General features: G+C 43.5%; 1 protein-coding gene across 1 annotated transcript in view; it reads left to right on the top strand.

Moving 5' to 3' along the window:
* IQGAP1 (IQ motif containing GTPase activating protein 1) overlaps positions 1-19,563 on the top strand; it is a 72,866-nt gene that overhangs the window by 21,970 nt on the left and 31,333 nt on the right. The window contains exons 3-14 of the mRNA XM_065642103.1: positions 4,804-4,960; positions 5,335-5,412; positions 7,418-7,494; positions 10,198-10,265; positions 11,272-11,385; positions 11,781-11,959; positions 12,619-12,709; positions 13,180-13,343; positions 16,343-16,427; positions 17,537-17,700; positions 18,075-18,235; positions 18,750-18,874. Coding sequence (XP_065498175.1) covers positions 4,804-4,960; positions 5,335-5,412; positions 7,418-7,494; positions 10,198-10,265; positions 11,272-11,385; positions 11,781-11,959; positions 12,619-12,709; positions 13,180-13,343; positions 16,343-16,427; positions 17,537-17,700; positions 18,075-18,235; positions 18,750-18,874 — 1,463 coding nt within the window. The remainder of the gene's footprint in view (positions 1-4,803; positions 4,961-5,334; positions 5,413-7,417; positions 7,495-10,197; positions 10,266-11,271; positions 11,386-11,780; positions 11,960-12,618; positions 12,710-13,179; positions 13,344-16,342; positions 16,428-17,536; positions 17,701-18,074; positions 18,236-18,749; positions 18,875-19,563) is intronic.

The following is a 19,563-nucleotide window of genomic DNA, read 5'->3' on the forward strand; positions in this document are numbered from 1 at the left end:
CCTGCGTGGTGTTGCAGTGTCCCATTTCAAGTACACTTTCTTCAGTAGTGTGGGTGACACCAAGCTGAGTGGTGCAGGTGACGCACCTGAGGGACAGGATCCATCCAGAGGGACCTAGACAAGCTCAAGAAGTGGGACCATGTGAACCTCGTGAGGTTCAGCAAGGCCACGTACAAGGTCCTGCACCAGGGTTGGGGCAACCCCGGTATCAGGACAGGCTGGGGACAAAGAGATGAAGAGCAGCCCCACGGAGAAAGGCTTGGGAGTGCTGAGGGATGAAAGACGGGCCACGGGCTGGCAGTGTGTGTTTGCAGCCCGGACAGTCAGTCATGTCCTGGGCTGCATCCCCAGCCCCATGGGCAGCAGGTTTGGGGCGAAATCTGCCCCTCTGCCCCGCTCTGTGAGACCCCCGTGCCGTGCTGGGCCAGCTCTGGGTCCCCAGCACAGGACACACATGGAGCTGCTGGAGAGGGGCCAGAGGAGCCCCAGGAATGACCCGAGGCTGGAACAGCTCTGCTGGGAGGACAGGCCGAGAGAGCTGGGGGGTTCAGCTGGAGAAGAGAAGCTCCGGGGAGACCTTAGTGTGGCCTTTCTGGACTTAAAAGGGGCCGATAAGAAAGATGGGGACAGGCTTTTTAGCAGGGCATGTTACGACAGGACAAGGAGTGATGGTTTTACACTGAAAGAGGAGAGATTCAGACCAGACATGAGGAGGAAATTGTTACCCTGAGGGTGGTGAGAGCCTGGCCCAGGGTGCCCAGAGAGGTGGTGGCTGAACCATCCCTGGAGACATCCCAGGCCAGGCTGGACGGGGCTCTGAGCAACCTGAGCTGGTGCAGATGTCCCTGCCCATGGCAGGGGGGCACTGGGGGAGCTGGGGAGGGCCCTCCAACCCAAACCCTCCTGTGATTCTAGGGCCCAGTCATATTTGTGTAAAGTTTGTCTCAGCCATTCCAACCAGCTACTCATGTGCTGATTGAAACTTTCTGCACGCAGAGCTTTTGTAATCTGGACATTCAGAGAAGAGACTATGATTGCCATGTTGCACGTTTTGTGAAGCGTTTCATGAGATGTTCATTAAGGAATTTATTCTAGTTTTGGGGATTGGGAAGGACTAGAAGGCAGTGAGATGGCTGGAGAATAAGAGGCCAGCAGAAGCTGGAACAATCTGGTGTGTTGCCTCTTTCCTGCAGAAAACCACTCCCTGTTGTGGGAGGGTGTCAGCAGGAACATAAAACTGTTTCTTGCTGTTGATTTTTGTGAGCATTAGTTCCTGAGAAATGTGTAGTTTCCATTTTCTCTTCCCGCTCTCCTGAAGTCTCCACTGCTGTCTCTGTTGGAGGGGCTGGTTGCTGACCTGTTTCTGTGATGAGTTACTGTGGCAACCTCGCTGAAAAGCTTCGTTGCACCTTTGTCTTGCTTGTGTTAACTTTACAAAGGTGTCACCTCTGCTGCTGGGAGCTGTAGAGAAGCCAAATGAGGAAAAGGCTTTCCAGGGCAAAGGGATTTGGTCTTAAAATTGAGTAGTTGTCTGCATTCAGGTGGAAGAATCAGCTGAACTGAGATTTGGGGACTGTAATAATGGCTGATTGCAGGTACTTTATGATGAGCAGCTATGGAATGTTAGTGAGTTTTTTTTCTTTTGAAATAACTGCACATTTTTCTGTGTTATCTGGAGAGGAATGCAGGTACTGAAAACAATCCAGATAACCAGTGAAACAGCGGTGAGATCAAGCTGTTTGAAAAGCCCTATTGAATCATGAGTATTCCTTCACCAATGAGGCTGTCAGCCTAACTGTCTGCAGCAGAATCCACAGACTGCAAAACAGCATCAGGGATTAGGTCTTTAAAAAAAACCTCAAACAAATGCGCAAGGGGGATGAATTAAAAATTTGAGGACTTATGCTGCATTTGCCCTACGGTGAGTTTTTAGGTGCTCTTGGCTGTAGGCATCTGAATCACTACAGCTGATTTTAACTTGTGTTAATAGAAAGGCCATTTGAAGATTAGTGACAGCCGAGCTGAATAGATGTGTTTGAATTACCTTTAAGCAAATACAGAATTAGAGCAAAGAACAAAGCACTAGTGTTACACTTTTTTTGTTGTTTTAAGAACACTTGCTTGTTTATCTTGACAGAGGGCCACTTAATGTACTATGAGATCATGGTGTATACCAACGTTTCAAGTAGAGAGAGGTGGAGAAGTCACAGATTCAGACATGAAAGCTTGAATGGCATTCCCCCTGAGTTTGGGTAGTGCAGATGTACATTCATCTGAAATGGATGTTTTGGCAAGCATTGTGTTTATGCTGACAGAGATGAAAATGGAGGGGCTGCGGCAGAGTAACAGACTGGCCCTGTGGCAGGGCAAAAATGTAAACCTTAGAGTTTACATTAAGAAGTTTGTCTAAGACTACGTATCTGCACTAGTCAAAGTTTTCTTTGACTGTTAAAATTCTGCAGTCTGTGAGATTATGTTTATAATACTTTTGTAAATAACTGTAAAGAAATCATATATTATTTTCTCATTAAGGTCAGAAAGAACAGTCATTCACTCTGACATCTTCTCAGATATTGCAGGTTGAATAATTTTCAGCTCTTTTTGTTGACCCTTGCATGCTGGGCTGAAAATTGGTTGTTCAGAAATGGAGTTGTGTGTAGTTCATATGGCCGTGCATAGACTTGGTGCTGTTGATCAGACAAGGTGGAGCTGATGTCAGCAACTGCAGTTTGTTGTCTGATTTCGGTCTGCTACCGAAGGGCTGCCCGAGCACGAAGCTGCTTCTCAGACTTGGTTTCAACAAACTGAATGTACAACTGAATGTACTCCGTTGTTCAGGCTTCTCACTGTGAACTATTCTCTTAACTAATAAAAAATTCTTCCCTATCCTGTTCCTGCTCTGCGGTTTGAAAAAATACAGACCACCGAGGCAAGGTCAGTGTCATCAGAGCTATATATGAAAGGACAGTCGTGCCTGACTTTACCGTTCCCCTTCATATACACCCCACAACAACAGTAGGTCCTAGAGCCTTAAACTTTGAGTTCATTATGTCAACTGTACTCATTACACATTTTTCAGTGTCGCAGTTGTCTTTTAGGGTACAATCCCCAGTCTGTAGATAAGCTAGATCAATAATATTTAACCATGTCCAAAGCCTAGGTTATTTGAATAGTCCTGTTCTTACTCAAGCTGTGACCACCCGTGTGCTAATTATAGGTTACAGTGGCTGATATTAGTATTATCCTCTAATTCTCCAATTTTGTCAACCTCAATTTTTGTGTTTATTTCATGGAAGACTGAAATGGGGGGCATAGCATGTGTCTATGCCAGAATGCATTAGAAACAGCACCATTCATGAAGCCCCATGGAAACACTGCTTGGAGATGCTTGTTAGCTCTTAGTGTATATGAGCTGGTTTTTTGTATGTATGTGCAGTGCTTGATTTCAATCAGAATAATGTGAGGCATGAAGCCTCATACCTTATGGATGTGAAATGTCCGCAGTTTTAGTTGGTGAACAGAGCCACATAGTTTTACAGGTGTGTTTTTTCAGGACTATTTTCTGTGAAATTGTGTTAATTTACAGCAGTTATTAATTTAATCCATTATCATTTGCATCCAGTACAGAGTTTTCCTGTTATTTTGCCTGGATTAATATGGAGCTAAATAGTTCACAGTTATGTATGCATCTGAAAGAGTGTTTAGAATATTAAAATTCTGTTCATTGGGTTCAAGCAGGATCCTGTCTTTAAGATCAGTCCCAGCAATGTGGACTCATCATCCTTGTGAGCCAAATCACTGACCTTGCTTGTGCTACACAGTTAGCTCTGGTTTATAATATTGGCTACCGCTGTTCTGGGCCACTCTTGTCTGGAAGGCAAATTTCTGTGATCTTTATTGATCCACGTCTCATCCATCCCCTAAGAGCTTTAGGGTTCAGCTGCAATTGAGGCATGATGCAAAGGAGACGCTTGAGGAGTGGCCCATGGCCCTGCAGCTCCTCTTCAGAGAAAGAGCAGCCGGGAGCGCGTTGTCTGTGGGAGAAGCCGCACGGCTGAGCTTGCAGCACCAGCACCTGGTGGCTCCGTGCAGAAGAAATGTCGAGGTGCACCTCTGTTTGAGAACAGCGACTCTTCAAATGTATTTGCTGTTGTAACCTTTGTTGTTGTCATGAGGATCTGTGATAGCATTAAATGAGATGGAAGGAAAAAAGTTAAGGGAAAACCAGTTGTTATGAGGAGAGGAATGCTTGTTCCAGTATTCTGCGGTTTTTGAAATGTATAGTAGGGTGGGAGAAAATATATAGGTCAGGAAGGGAGACTTGATGATGACATTTCAGGGCCCCTCTGAGATCAGCTAAAACAGCTTGAATAAATGGTACAAAGTCATGAAATAACTAGCCAATGCTTAATGAGAGCAAAGAGATGCTTGTGAGATAAGCTTGTACTCAAGAGGAAAATTTAAGTCGGTTGAAAAAACAGATTGGCCACTGTGTCCAGACCAGTACCAGCTATATCATGGGCTGAAGGAGAAACAAGGTGGTGAGATGGTACCTTAATTACTTGTGAAACTCTGGCTACTGGACTCCATACTTCTCCGTAATATTTTGTCTGGAGCGTTACTGACCAGCGTTTCAATGACACTGATTGTGTCGTCGTGCTGTACCTGCTTCCTATCCCCAATGCTAAGTAAATACGCTAGAGAGTGACAGTAGTAGCAGCGTGAAACTTGTTTAGCATGGGATTGTGCTCACACCTTGGAAATATACTTGCGTAACCAACTTTGTTCTTCTTGCTCTTCCAGGTGGATGGAGGCCTGTCTGAATGAGGAGCTGCCTCCCACGACAGAGCTGGAAGAAGGACTGAGAAACGGAGTTTACCTGGCCAAACTGGGAAACTTCTTCTCCCCTAAAGTGGTTTCGGTGAAGAAAATATATGATAGGGAGCAGACTAGATACAAGGTGAGAGCTATTGGCCATAGATACTGCTTTAGGTAGACATCTAAAGTAGGAAAATGTGCACATGGAGGTACTGTGAGCAAATAATTAGAAGGTTAGTTTATATTGGTATTACCTGAAAAACTCCACTGTTACCCTAGAACATTGGTTAATTGGGGGGGGGTAGACTCGGCTTTGTATCTGAGCTTGCACTTATGTGAAAGAACTTTTATAAACAGGCACTATAATCGTATAGAGAAGACTTCTGTTTTCTTTTCTGTAAGAGCATTGTTTTCCCTCTCCATGTCAATGAACTTCCCTGCTGTTCCTGGCAGCTGTCATATTTTGTTTCTTACTGTCCCCCCCCGCCACCTTGTTCTTGCCTATTTTTATTTCAGGCAACTGGTCTGCACTTCAGGCACACAGATAATGTGATCCAGTGGCTGAATGCCATGGCCGAGATTGGTCTCCCCAAGGTAATTTCTGTGTTCCACGTGCAGATAAATAAATAATCTCAGGAAAGCTTAACATTCCATGGAAGCATTTGCTGTTGTACAAAAATCAGCAGACTTCATCTAGTTAATTCTTCATTTACTAGATTTGCATCCCTATTGTCGTGGTTTAACCCCAGCCAGCAACTAAGCACCACGCAGCCGCTCGCTCACTCCGCGCCACAGTGGGATGGGGGAAGGGTTAAAGTGAGAAAAATCGTGGGTTGAGATAAGAACAGTTTAATAATTGGAATAAAATAATAATAATAATAGTAGTTATAATAATAAATTACGAAGAAAAGGATAACAAAGACAAATAACAAATAACAAAGAGAGAGAAATAAAGCCCAAGAAAGACAAGTGATGCAAATGAGAACAGTTGCTTACCACTGACCGACCGATGCTCAGACAGTCCTTGGGCAGTGGCCCCCATGCAAACCTTCCTCCTAGTTTTATTGCTGACCACGATGTCATAAGGTCTAGAATATCCCTTTAGTCAGTTGGAGTCAGCTGTTCTGGTGTGTCTCCTGGCTCTTTGTGCACCCCAGTCTACTCAGTGGCAGGGTGGTGTGAGGAGCAGGAAAGGCCTCAGCTCTGTTAAGCCCTGCTCAGCAGCAGCGTCCTGGCTGGTACCAGCACCGGTGTGGCCAGCAGGCCCAGCGCAGTGACCGTCCTGTGCTGGGCACTGGGGAGGCCAAACCGCGAATCCTGGGGTCGGTTCTGGGCCCCTCACGCCAAGAAAGGCCTTGAGGTGCTGGAGCGAGTTGAGAGAAGGGAACGGAGCTGGTGAGGGGCTGGAGCACAAGGGTGATGGGAGCGGCTGAGGGAGCTGGGGGTTCAGCTGGAGAACAAGAGCTGAGGGGAGACCTTCTGATCTCTGACCTGCCTGAAAGGAGCTTGGAGCCAGGGGGGGTCGGGCTCTGCTCCCCAGGAACAAGTGCCAGGACCAGAGGAAACGGCCTCAAGTTGCACCAGGGGAGGTTGAGGTTGGATCTGGGGAACAATTTCTTCCCCAAAGGGCTGTGGGGCATTGGAACAGGCTGCCCAGGGCAGTGCTGGAGTCACCATCCCTGGAGGGGTTGGACAGACGGACATGAGGTTCTCAGGGACATGGGTTGGAGGCGGACTTGACGGTGCTAGGTTAACAGTTTGCCTTGATGATCTTAAAGGTCTTTTCCAACCAAAACAATTCTGTAATTTGATGATTTTGTTAGCATACATGCTTGCAAGTTGAATGCTTTATTTTTGGCAAAGTTTTTCAAATAACTTGTTGAGATTTCCTAGTGAGTATTGCTGGGATTTATGACAATCTTACTGGAACAAATTTGGGATTAGGAAATACTGAAATATGCTGTTAATGCTACTAGATGAAAATAAATGAGAAGGGAGCTAGACAGAGAGAATTGCCAGGTATGAGGCAAGATTTTCAGATGTAACTGGGTTTTGAGGGAAAATAAATGGGTGAGGAGATGTTAAAGAAACTGGGCTGGAGTCCAGTACATTGACAGAGATATTGGTGCTTTAAATATTTTCCCATGCAGAAGAGCCAGGGAACTGGCGTTGTGGAGTTGTGAGGGTCCTTGAGTTGCTCTTGCCCTTACAGAAAGAGCAATGCTATTTGTGCTCATAGGAAATCGCAAGGAACCTTCCGATAACTAGTACGTAATGTCCCTTCACCCCCTGGCTTTTGCCAAAGTCCTTGCTAATAGCTCATGACCCAGTGTCTTGGTGAGCGCACAAAAGAACGGGTGTATTCATCCATAAGTGTAGAATGTGGACAGGAGAAGGGGATCCCTGGTCTGGCTGGTAGAAACAAAAGATTGGCACTTCAAGCAGGAGAAATGTTGGGCCAGGGCAGAGAAGCTCGAAGAGTTTTGTTTTGTGGGCTGTTTCACTAGTGTACTGCAGAAGAGTCAAGCTTTTCACAGTTATGCGATGTGGCTATATAGTGTGAGTAAAATTCAGACTGCTAACTTTTTTTTACCTTTAGATATTCTACCCAGAAACTACAGATATCTATGATCGCAAGAACATGCCACGCTGTATCTATTGTATACATGCACTCAGGTAAGGCATGCTAGGCAGAAATCTAACTGCTTCTGAAATCTTTCTGCAAAGCTGAAAAGTGAGGGGGCTGAATGAGGATGAATTTTCTAGGAGAACAATCTTACCAGGTCAGAGCAAAGATGCATGAAGCCAGTATTTTGCTTTGGGCAGTGGCCAAATCAGATGCTTAAAGAAAAAGAACCAGTCAGGTATGTTGTGATTACTGCCTTCCCATCCCAGTTCTCACCCTCCCTCTCTGCTGTCTGAACAGAGCTGAACATTTGGGGGCTTAAAGGAACACCTGAAGCCCTGAAAGGTTTTTGTGAGAAAGGAAAATAATAGTTTATCTAGGGATCAGTCGGATCACTGGGGGAAAGCCTGTGTGGTCACAGCATTGTAGTGCAGTATGTGTGTCTTGACCACAGTAAGTGATGAAGCAGGAACTGTTGAAATGTTTCTTATGTTTTATAATAAAATCTCACATAGAGATGGATAATCATAGTTCTCGAGAAAACTGGGAGGATTCACTTGTTAATGCTTTGCTCTAACATTTGACAGGATGGCACATTGCATGCATTTTTTTATTTTGGTTTTGTTTGGTTTGCTTGTGTGTGTTTTTGTTGGGGTTTTTTGCCAGCTGGTTTGAATGCAAGTGTGGCTTTTGGAACATGTTGATGTTTTTATTTTAAAATTATTAATTTTGTAGAATTTACTAGGTGATTGAGTGCTAGATTATATACATTTGAGTCTTCATTTGTTGCTTGCTCAGTTTCAGTTCTCAAGAATGCTTGTTCTGCTCTCTGAGGTATTGCCAATGTGAAATCCATAGAGACTGGTTGCATTTATCTGAATGTTATCTGATATTTAAAATAGCTGTAGATGAAATTAATATTCATAGAAGTGAGCTCGATCCCACCTTTAGATCTAAAATAAGTCATCTCATTAGAATAAGCCATTTGGAGTTTGTAGAGCAGTGAGGACTAGGCCTGTGCTGGGTTCACTGCTGCTATCGAGACCAAAGCTCCTCTTTGGTAGGTTGTGGCAAAGTTCCTCCCTTGCTGGCAGCCTTGTGATCGCTCCTGTAGTGTCCAGAGTTCACTGGCATCTATTCTTGTGACGTGTTCTTTGATATATCCTGGCCGTTCTCCCATGCTGCCCCCCTCAGTACTCTGAATTTCTGAATTGTGGACAGTTGCCAAGCTTACCAAGAAAATTAAGTTTGCTGTTGCTGTACTCTTTCTAGATCATATATTAAAAAAAGATAATTAATTCAGGGAGCAAAATTAATAGATACAAACAGTCCCAGTAGTTAAGGCTGTAGAAGTTACAATCTTTCATCTAATAATACTTTTTCCATACTACTTATTTTTTTTCAGTTGTTAGCCTTTCTGTCTGAAATTTTCCATAGCTGATGTCTCTGCAACATCCTGGAGATTTTATCGTTTAAATAATTTTACTTATCAAGAAGAGTAATTCTGATATATAAATATGGAAAAGGATATCTTTGTAGAAACTTGTTATTTTTTCAGGCTTAGTGCCGAAGTGTATCCCAGTTAAGAAATAAAGATCTAGAATGCAGTTTTGTTGGCAGTCTGTATGTCAGAAATGCTCCTGTCTGGCGTTTGTGTTTTGTATTGTTTATAAATCTAAGCAGAATTTTTTTAAGATTGGAGATTTAGATTTGACATGTTAAGGTCATGTGAAAAGGTGGAATTGCTTACCCCTCTATTTTCTACTCGCATTAAAACTGAGTTTGCCAGAGGAATGGGTATTTACTTCACTGATAGTTTATTTTTAATATTCCTGTATAATGGGGTATTTTAATATAGGGTACATGATTTGTACCGAGCTCGCACGACAGGCAAAAAGGAGAGGAATTGCTTGTCTTTCCCCAGTCGCGTTTGTCCTTGGGTGTATGGATGATGGACTAACCCCTCCTCTGCAGCAGTTCGTTTCTCGGCAGCTGCAAGTGGAGGCGTTAGCACCGTTCCACTAACCCAGACCAGCTCGGTGGATCCTGAGGAGGTCACACCCGTAGTGCTGGGGCCAGTTCTGGGCTCCCAGCATAAGAGACACAGACGTGCGGGAGGGCTGGAGGGAGGTCACCGCGGTGACTGCTGCGCTGGAGCATCTCCCGTGAGGAAGGGCCGCGGGGCCGGGGCTGCGGGCCTGGGGAAGGGACGGCCCGGGTCCCAGCGGGTGTGCAGCTCTCCGGGGAGGCTGCCACGGAGATGGAGCCGGGCTCTTTGCAGCGGTGCCCCGTGGCAGGACACGAGGCAACTGGCGCCAACCAAACCCCAGGAGAGTCCCTCTGAACATCAGGAAATGCCTCGTTTACTCTGAGGTTGACCAGGGAGTGGCACGAGTTGCCCAGAGAGGTTGTGGAGTCTCTACCCTTGGAGATATTAAAAAGCCATCTGGACGTGATCCTGAGCAACCTGGTCCTACGTGACCTTGTTTGAGGAGGGATCGTGAATAAAACAAACTCGAGAGCACCCTCCCAGCCTCAACCATCCAGTAATTCTGTGAAGACTTGAGAGCGATGGACAGTGATGTGTAGCTGAGGACAGAGAGGAGTCTGCTCACCCTCTTGGTGATTATGAGCTGTCACATTAGCTTACCAGAGTGGCTTCTTAAATCCCTGTCTCCTAGATGATCTATGTGCTTGTCAGAACCACAAGGAAAAATTACTGGTTCTGATTATTTACTTGTTTTCTTTTCTAGCCTGTACCTGTTCAAGCTGGGTCTTGCTCCCCAGATTCAGGATTTATATGGGAAAGTGGACTTCACAGGTAAAAAAAAGGAAAATAGTGCTGATACATGTGCTGCCTTATCTCCTACCCTCCTGGACATTGTATAGATCAATTAAAGGGTTGTTACTGTTGATATCCTAAATGCAAATTAAATTAAAAGTTAATGGCTGTGAGGAATTCTAGTTATTTAAGAAAATGGTTTGATTTGGGTACTTCTGAGCCAGGCTGTTAAGCAGCCATTAGTTTGCTAATCATTACTTTTGCAGATAATAGCCCCTTAACTTTTTTGCCACTGTTGTAAGATGCTCAGACCTTTGGAACTCGGTACGTGGTTCTGACTTCCCTTGACAGTTTGAAGTTGAGGTGCTGTCAGCTGAAGAAAGGTTTGCCAGCTGATATGCTACAGATTTCAGCACAAGGTCTCATGTCCACTTGCCTCCTCAAGGTTCCAGTTCCTTGATTTTTGCAAAAGTGTCAAATTCTATGTTTTGTGTTACTGAGGGTCTTGCCTGAGGGCACACATCTGATTTTAAAGGTATATAAACTTTATTTTTCTTCAAAAGAGTTATTGAGTGTACCTATAAAATGCTAAACTAACAACTGTCTTTTTGAGTTGTATGGTATTTGGCAGCAGCCTGTCTCAATATCCTCCATTCACTTTTCTCACCATGGGCTCCCTGTGGGGAAACAGGAACGCTAAAATACTGCCGGTGCATTTCCTGATCTGTTGGCAGCTGCAGTTGAGGCTCCTCAGAATGATGGAGCCTGTTCCCAGCTCCCCATGAGAGTTGTGTGTTGTTTCTAGTGAGAGAGGCTACAGAATTTTCCCATATGAGTTTCTGGGAGAAATGTAGATATTTATGAAAATGTCTGTCAGTTTTCATTTATTTTGTTTCACTTACTGAGTTATGTTCAATATATTATTTAAACAGTAATTGTAATTCATTGTAGTTATCCTAATTTTTTTCATAGCCGCTATTGGTGTAGCAGTGATGATTCCTAATGTGTTTAATCCTGCGTAACAGTGTTTTTATGTATGTTTCAGAGGAGGAAATCAGTAACATGAGGCTTGAACTGGAGAAGTATGGCATTCAGATGCCTGCCTTCAGTAAGATTGGAGGAATTCTTGCGAATGAACTTTCTGTGGATGAAGCAGCATGTAAGGAAAAATGGAGTTTTGTTTTATGCGATAATTCAAATCGGCAAATTAGATTTCCCTTTTTTTTTAAGTGTTGATTTTAATGTCACCTCTTGTAAGATAGTACAATGCTTTTGATACGCCTTTTGGAAGACTGCAAAGAGGGTTTTCTTCTTTCCCTTTTTGTTTTGTTTCTGGAACACGATGATTTGACTAGCTAGGGTATCGTACTAGGAAGTAGGCTGCCATTTCTTGTCAAGAACACAAAGCTGTGATGGATTGAGAGGTACTTTGATAATTCTTTTGCTTTCCAGTTAACTTCCAGATAATTCTTCTGCTCCTTCCAGTTAAGTTCTCAGTTTTTAATTGGGCTATTGTGTTTGGCACTAACTGGCAGGCTGTGACATATTTTTCAGTACATGCTGCTGTCATTGCCATTAATGAAGCAATCGACCATCAGGTTCCAGCTGACACTCTTATGGCAATGAAGAACCCTAACGCCATGCTAATAAATCTTGATGATCAACTGGAATCCACTTACCAAGACACACTCTACAGAGCAAAGCAAGACAAGATGGAGAATGCTAAAAATAGGGTAGATCAATTCTTCTTTCAAAACACCTATTTGCATGCACTGCAGTTTTGTCCCGCAATGTGAAGTGTGGGGAATTCACAGAATGTGTGTTCCAGTCCCATACGTATGCTGTTAGGCAGCTTCACTCCTGGGCTGTTCTCATGTGTTCCCAAGTAACCTGTTTCCCTGTTGTAAAGATGGGCAGCAGTTCGCTGTGTTCTTCTGTTTAGCTGTCTGAAATATGGGCTGCATAGAGAATTCATGTCAGCCTGTATATGTTGGGAATGCTATCCCTCTATTTTCATACGACATAGTTATATTTTCTTAACAATGAAATGATGAGCAAAACTGACTGATGCTCTTGGAAGGGGTCGGTTTTGGATTAGAACGTTGTATATCAAATGCCTAGCAATGTGTACTGCTTTTTGTGTTTGGGAGCTGTACTGTGTGTTCATATAGAGCCATTACATTGAAATAAGGTGTTTCTAGGCTGTCTGTATCAGAGCGTGAGTATACTTATTTTATGTGTTTACTTTTAGGGCTTCCTTTTGCATGTGTAGAGGTAGCCTATCTATGATAGCTCTATATAGATAGTTAACCTCTCTGACCTTTTCAGTGAGAAGATCTATGAGGGCAAAGGAAACTGTAGAAACACTGATTTGTTTTTGTTTCATCTTCAGATTGCCTCAGAAAATTCAGAGAGAGAGAGAGATGTGTATGAAGAACTTTTGACTCAAGCTGAGATTCAGGGAAACATCAATAAAGTGAACAGTAGGTATCATGCTAAATAATACTCTTGATTGAAAGGGCACTTAAAAACGATACCTGTGCTCCTCCTCCCTTTCTGCAATGCTAACCAAAGTGAGAGGCAGCTCCCCTGGTTTGGGGGGTTTTTTTTGTTGGTGTTTTGTTTGTGTTATTTTTCTTTTACTCATTATTACTACATAGTTGTAAGCTCCTGTTGCCCTGCCCTTAGGAAGTGGATTGTCCATGTCGCTGTCCCCTCCCTGCCCCTCCCCCCCAGTTCTTCATCTTGAGTAATGCATGCTATTTCCAACCTTCAGCCTCTTTTTCAAGTACTAACTTGCAATTGACTTTGAAAGTCTTCCATTCGGATTACATACCTAACCTGGTATCCACCAGGTCTAAGAGTATTTTTTTCTGAGCAGTATGTCACATATATGAGCCATGGGCCTTCCTCATTGAATGTTTCTCTCAAACCTCTACTTTGTTGTTGCTAGCACATGCAGCCATATCAAAGATAGACCTGGCTTTGGAACAAGGAGATGTGTTAGCACTGTATGAAGCTTTAGCAACACCAGCCCTGGGACTCCGAGGATTGCTACGAGAAAATTGTGACTGGTATTTCAAGCAGTTTTTGAGTGACAGACAACAGAAACAGGAGGTATGGAAAAATCTAGATTACCCTGGCTGATGAGGTTTTCCCCCTGCCACCCCCCTTTCAACATAACACCGTATAATAATCACTTGCTATATACTTACAATACAGTTTAAAGGTGGTTTGAAAAAGTTAACACTGAGAGAAGCATACAGTAAGCATATTTGTCATTTAGTTTTCACATCTGCATATGAAAGGCCAGTATGATGTTTGTATGTATGTATGTATGTATATATAATCAAAATACTTTTGCTGAACCTTAAAATACTAACTTGTATGTGTATAGAACCATTATAATATAGGTGAATCTTCCCTCCCATTTCACTATTGTCAGTGCCCAAATAATGTGGATATTTGTGTTTTATAAATACCTGTCAGATAAGCATATACTGCTTTCACTGTGGAGAATCCTGCCATACACCATTTGTAGATGTGGCACTTAGGGACATGGTTTAGTGGTGGACTTGGCAGTGTTAGGTTTACGGTTGGACTCTATGATCTTAATGGTCTTTTCCAACCTAAATTATTCTATGATTCTAAAACTGGGGTTAACCTTAGTTTCTCATTTCAAGCCAAGTCTTCAGTGGATTCTGTGTATGTTAATAGGGGAAAAATATGCTGATGCAAAGATGGTTGTTGCTATTGCATCTCTAATTTTTTTGAAGCTGCAGCAGTAAGATATTACATGTGTTTGGATCCAGGAAAAATGCAGACAAGTCAGTTACACAGTTACAACAAAACAGATCTTGGGCACTGGAGGATGCACGGGTGCTTGTGTCATAGGTAGAAAATGCAATGACATGACCCAATAGCACCTGCTGGAAGGCCTGTCGAGGAGGAGGAGATGAGATGCTTTCGTGCTGCAGGTAGTGTGGAAAGACCTAGAAAAGTTCAGACCACATAATTACAGTAAGAGGCTGAAGAAACATTTGTTTTTATGGCCTTTGAACAACAGTTTGAAGTAGAAATAGTATATGACAAACAATCAAAAAGCTGAATCTGTAGTAAGGCCTGGCAGTTTAAATTGAGGTCCTGAATAAATGTCAAGTTTGAATTTCTGTTTATTTTTGGAGGGGGTAGCTATGCATTATTGTAAGGCTTTTAATTCTTACCACTCTTAAATCGTAAGGTACTAGAGCAGACCTCATTGATAGTCTAAGTCTTAAATCGCCAGAGCTGGCAGGTGGGAAACAAACACTCGCTGTCAGGCCCCAGGCGATCGATGTCATTCCCTGTTGTCGGCCACTGCGTAGCTGGGTATTGCGTTGTTTAACATATTTACTGACAGCAGTTCAAGGCATGAGGACAAATGGGAGTGTTTTCTCAGTGCTGACAAACCTGAAGTGAACCTCAGGAAATTGTTCACACCGCTTTGCTCACAAAACTGCCCTTTTAGTTTTCTTTCAAGTCAGCAAATGTCAAGCTTCTGGGCTGACCTTTCCTACCCAGTGTGCTACAGAATGAAGGTGGTGATCAAACCCCATGCCATGTTTGTTCCCCAATTGTTGAAGGTATCTGGTCTAATGTTTTATAGGAATTAACAGGGCAGGGTGGTCATGTCGCCAAGTGGGGCAGTGGTCGTCTGGGTTGGCAAGCAAAGGGCATAGAGCGATGTGGATGAGAGACACCCTGAAACCAATAATACAGGGCTGAAGGGGACCTACCTCTAGCATACGTACAGAAGCAAGGAGAGCAGTGTTAGAGGGGAATCTCTTAGAAAATTATGGAATGGTTGGGGTTGGAAGAGACCTCTGGAGGTCATCTAGTCCAACACCCCTGCTGGAGCAGGTTCACCTAGAGCAGGTTGCACAGGGTCGTGTCCTGGTGGGTTCGAATGTCTCCAGAGAAGGAGACTCCACAACCTCTCTGGGAAACCTGCTCCAGGGCTCTGTCACCCTCAAAGTAAAGAAGTTTCTCCTTGTATTCAGATGGAACTTCCTGTGTTTCTGTTTGTACCTGTTGCCCCTTATCCTGTCATGGCGTTGGGCACCACTGAAAAGAGTCTGGCCCCATCCTCGTGACACTCGCCCTTGAGATATTTATCAGGACTGGCAAGATCCCCTCTCAGTCTTCTCCAGACTGAACAGACCCAGCTCTCAATCTTTTAGCAAGAAAGATGATTTGGTCCCCTGATAATCTTTGTAGCGCTCTGCAGGACTTCCTCCAGTAGCTCCTTGTCTTTCTTGAACTGGGGAGCTCAGAACTGGGCGCAGAACTCCAGATGTGCCTCCCCAGGGCAGAGCAGAGGGGGAGGAACAACCTCCCTCGACCTGCCGGGCACACTCTTCCTCATGCACCCCAGGATATCACTGGCCTTCCTGGCCACATGGGCACATTGATTGCTCAGGGTTAACTTGCTGGCCATCAGGACTGCTGTGTCCTTCTCCACAGCGCTGCTTTCCAGCAGCTCAACGCCCCAGTTATTTGGACCCTCCTGCTCCTCAGTCACTCAGCCTCATTCTCTATTTGTATTCATGTGGTACCATATAGTTCTAGAAGCATGTATGCGCAAGCTAGAACTGCATGTTGTCCATTTTTGATGTTATGCTAATTCTTTCGTTGCTCAGAGGTTAAATGGAACATGAATTAATGTGTCACTTTGTGGCAAACTGCACAAGTACTAATTTCATTCCAGCATGCAGCTCATGTACAGGGAGCATTTTCCCACAAAATTGTCCTTTTTATCTGAAATGTTTTATAATTTTGGAAGCTGGGTGTTGCCTTTGATTGCTGTGTTCATGGGGTTGCACTTCTAATACTGTAAAAGGGATCAGGTTGTACAAATATGGTCTTTCAACATATGAACTGAGAATCTGGTGAGTAATTTCTGTCTTCCTCACATATGTAGCATTTTTTGTTTGCAGAAACTATGTGGCATTAGAGTGTTTCAAGGAAAAGCTGTTGCGGTTCATGTTGTGTGGTGGTTTTTTTTTTTTTTGTTATTGAGCTTTTTGAAGCAAGTAAGCTGGCATTGTTTCACCCTCCTGGTTTCTTTCTTTTCACAGGCTGGCCTTACAGGGCCTCTGCAGAAGGAAGAGTTGCAGTTGGGAGTGGATGCTGCCAACAGGGCAGCACAGCAGTATCAGCAAAGTAAGGATCAGCAGAAATTATTGCAGCACAGTGACCATGGATGTTGGTCAAAAGGATGAAAGCATAACGTTTGGGTCTGTGTGGAGATATGCGAGGTCTCTCTCAAACTGTTATGGAAGTTCTTTAAGTACTTCATGGCTGCTAAGAACATTAAAGAGAGATGGTTGCCCAGTTGTTTGTAGTGTCTCTTATCCAGCTGTCAGAATGCTTCTGGAGATAATGACATATAATTTGAAATATTAAACATGGAACTTTTGTGTCCACCTTAAATAACCTCTTTTTGCAGAATGTTTGTATGGGTTTGTGTGCTGTGGATCTGTGAAGGAAATGTGGATTGCTCCATGAAGTGTCGAACTAGGTCACCTGCTGACCATTGACGTAAACCTTACTTGGTTTGAGCTACTGAACCTATAACTGTTCCTAAATATCAGATGGCAAATAGAATGGCTGATTGTTTTTTGATTGATGCTTCTGACAACATACAGAGCTATTTTCTGGAGAAGAATGATTAGTTCTGCCTGTGCAGAAGCGATTAGTTCAATTCGTGATAGGCAGGGAGGCGACTACTAGAGGTCTGGGGAGAGAGGGTTTAGAATGCAAGAGGAAAATAGCGAATGCCCGATAACGGGGAGGCCACCTTTGAAGTACCTTACTCGCAGCATGGAGCTTGTTTGCCTCCTTATGCTATTTTGGGGTTAGCCAAGGTGTACCCACTGTTGAGTGCCTGTCACTGCCCTGAGCAGGACAGAGCCGGGATAGATGTCCACAGGAAGAAAAAAATGTTACTACTCATCCATGCAAAAATTTGCCATTATGAGGCTTCTTACTTTCAGAAGACTGAAATGGTGAAACAATCCTTTGATAATGGACAAAAAGGTGAACTGGTTTTAAACATGAGCTTTATTTTAAGGAAGACATTATGCATTTTAGCTGTCTGCAGTAATAGAAGACTAACTGGGATCAGAAAGCTTCACCTGTTCCCTGCAGCTGAAGGAATTGTTCTTTTTCTTGTTAGGTATCTGATTATTGAGTAGAATAAAAGTGCTATTATTACTGGGGACTCAACTATCTGCCTTCCTCATTCTTTGTGCTGCCTCTTTGAACTCTAGGGCTGGCAGCAGTAGCCAAAATCAATTCTGCAATTCGAATGGGTGATGCCAAGAAGACTGTGGCAGAAATGATGAATCCAGAGGCCCAGTTACCAGAGGTTTATGCATTTGCTGCAGATCTTTACCAAAGGGAGCTGGCCACCTTGCAGCAACAGAGCCCTGAAGTAAGTACCACATTTTCTCTTATTTCTGGAAGTTGGTATGGATCACTGGATATACATTGTCTGTTTTGTTAAATGCAATCCCTGTAACAAACATGTCTTGCGTCTTTGTAGAACTGCTGTAGTGTTCAGTCTTTTCTGATGTGACGTTTGATCCCTAAATCTCGAGCTACTTGGCTCTGTAAGATTCTGCTTTAATCTTTTACTTGGTGGTGTAGCTTTGTTTATGATACTCGTCTTTCTGCTTCTGTATCATGAGGGTTTGCCCCTTGCTTTGTTACATGTCTATTCTGACAACTACTCTATTCTGTGTTCTATGTGCAGCAATAGTTTGTAAAAAGCAAGTGGAGTTAATTTGTTGTCCTTGTTGTATGCAGGGTAACCTCACCCATCCAGAACTATCTGTTGCTGTAGAGATGCTGTCTTCTGTGGCCCTGATTAATAGGGCTTTGGATTCAGGGGATGTGAATACAGTGTGGAAACAACTGAGCAGTCCTGTCACAGGCCTTACAAACATTGAGGATGAGAACTCTCAGAGGTGGATATTTCAAGCAATTATGTCTGTCCTTGATGTTCTTTGTATTCTGTGACTTTTTGAATTTCCTGCCCCCCCCAACTCTTTGTGTTCTTTCTGTGTTATTTATTATGGTATTGATTTAATCTCTGTTGGCTCTTGCATCTTGTTTTTGCGATTACCGTTTCTTACTGGTCTAAGTTCTGTGCTGTCTCAACGCTTTCTCATGGATTTCAGGCTGAAGCGTGTTGTGGTACCATTAGGTTGTCACTGACACTATGTCGCTCACCCACTGTGTTCTTTGCCCTAGACCCTCATTCAGTGCTTTAGTGCTTTTGGCGATTATTTCACATTTGGGCTGACCATCCTGTATGCAGCCTTTCCTCTTTCTGTTCTTCCCACTTTTCATATTTGTTCCAGTTAAAACCCTCGTGTTACTCCTTCCACTTTGTGTACAATTCTCATGCTGTGTTGTGTGTTCCTTGGCCTACCTGTTGCGATGTGATGTTTGTTGAGTTTGGTTTTTGTTCTTTGACAGATACATCGATGATTTGATGAAGCTGAAAGCTCAAACACGTGCAGAAGGAAATGAATTTATTACATGGAATGATATCCAGTCATCTGTTGATCGTGTGAACATGGTTGTGCATGAAGAACATGAAAGTAAGTTTTCTGTTCGATTCATGCTAGACTGATAAGGAGTGCTAGACTCATAAGGAGTGCTAAAATTCAGTGCACATCAATACAAAAAGTTGATTGACTTGTATCATACGTTAGATACCTAGGAAGATATCTTGTTTGTGACCAAGACCTGGTGGTCTGTAATAGGAAAGGCTTAACAGCAGGACTGCTGATGGAGATGAGGCAGTCAGGAGTATTTGTGGTATTGAAATCAGTATCTCCAATGCAATCAGTATCCTCCCAGTGCAAATTTCAGCCCTTTTTGGATAACAAAATGCGTTGCCTGCCATCGGTGTCTAGAATTAGTCTAGACTCTTTTCTAATTTTGCTTCAATCCCTCAAATTTAATGAAAACTAGTATTAGCAAAATCTCTGAGTTAATTGTAGCCCAGTCTTGGAGTACTCCATTCTCCTTCCTAATTTGCTGTGTTCAGAAGAAATCACTTTTCTTGAAGTCTTATTCTCTCTTTGGCTGCAATCTCGGCCCTGTTCAGGTTTTCTTTTCTCCCTTCTAGTCCTTCTTTTGAATGTGCTTTGGCCTTTTTACCTTTCCAGTATTTAAAGTTCTGGAATATTGTGTCCAGTTCTGGGCCCCTCAGTTCCAGAAGGACAGGGAACTGCTGGAGAGAGTCCAGCGCAGGGCCACAAAGATGATGAAGGGAGTGGAGCAT

Source organism: Caloenas nicobarica, chromosome 10, assembly GCF_036013445.1.
Source record: "Caloenas nicobarica isolate bCalNic1 chromosome 10, bCalNic1.hap1, whole genome shotgun sequence".
NCBI lineage: Eukaryota > Metazoa > Chordata > Aves > Columbiformes > Columbidae > Caloenas > Caloenas nicobarica.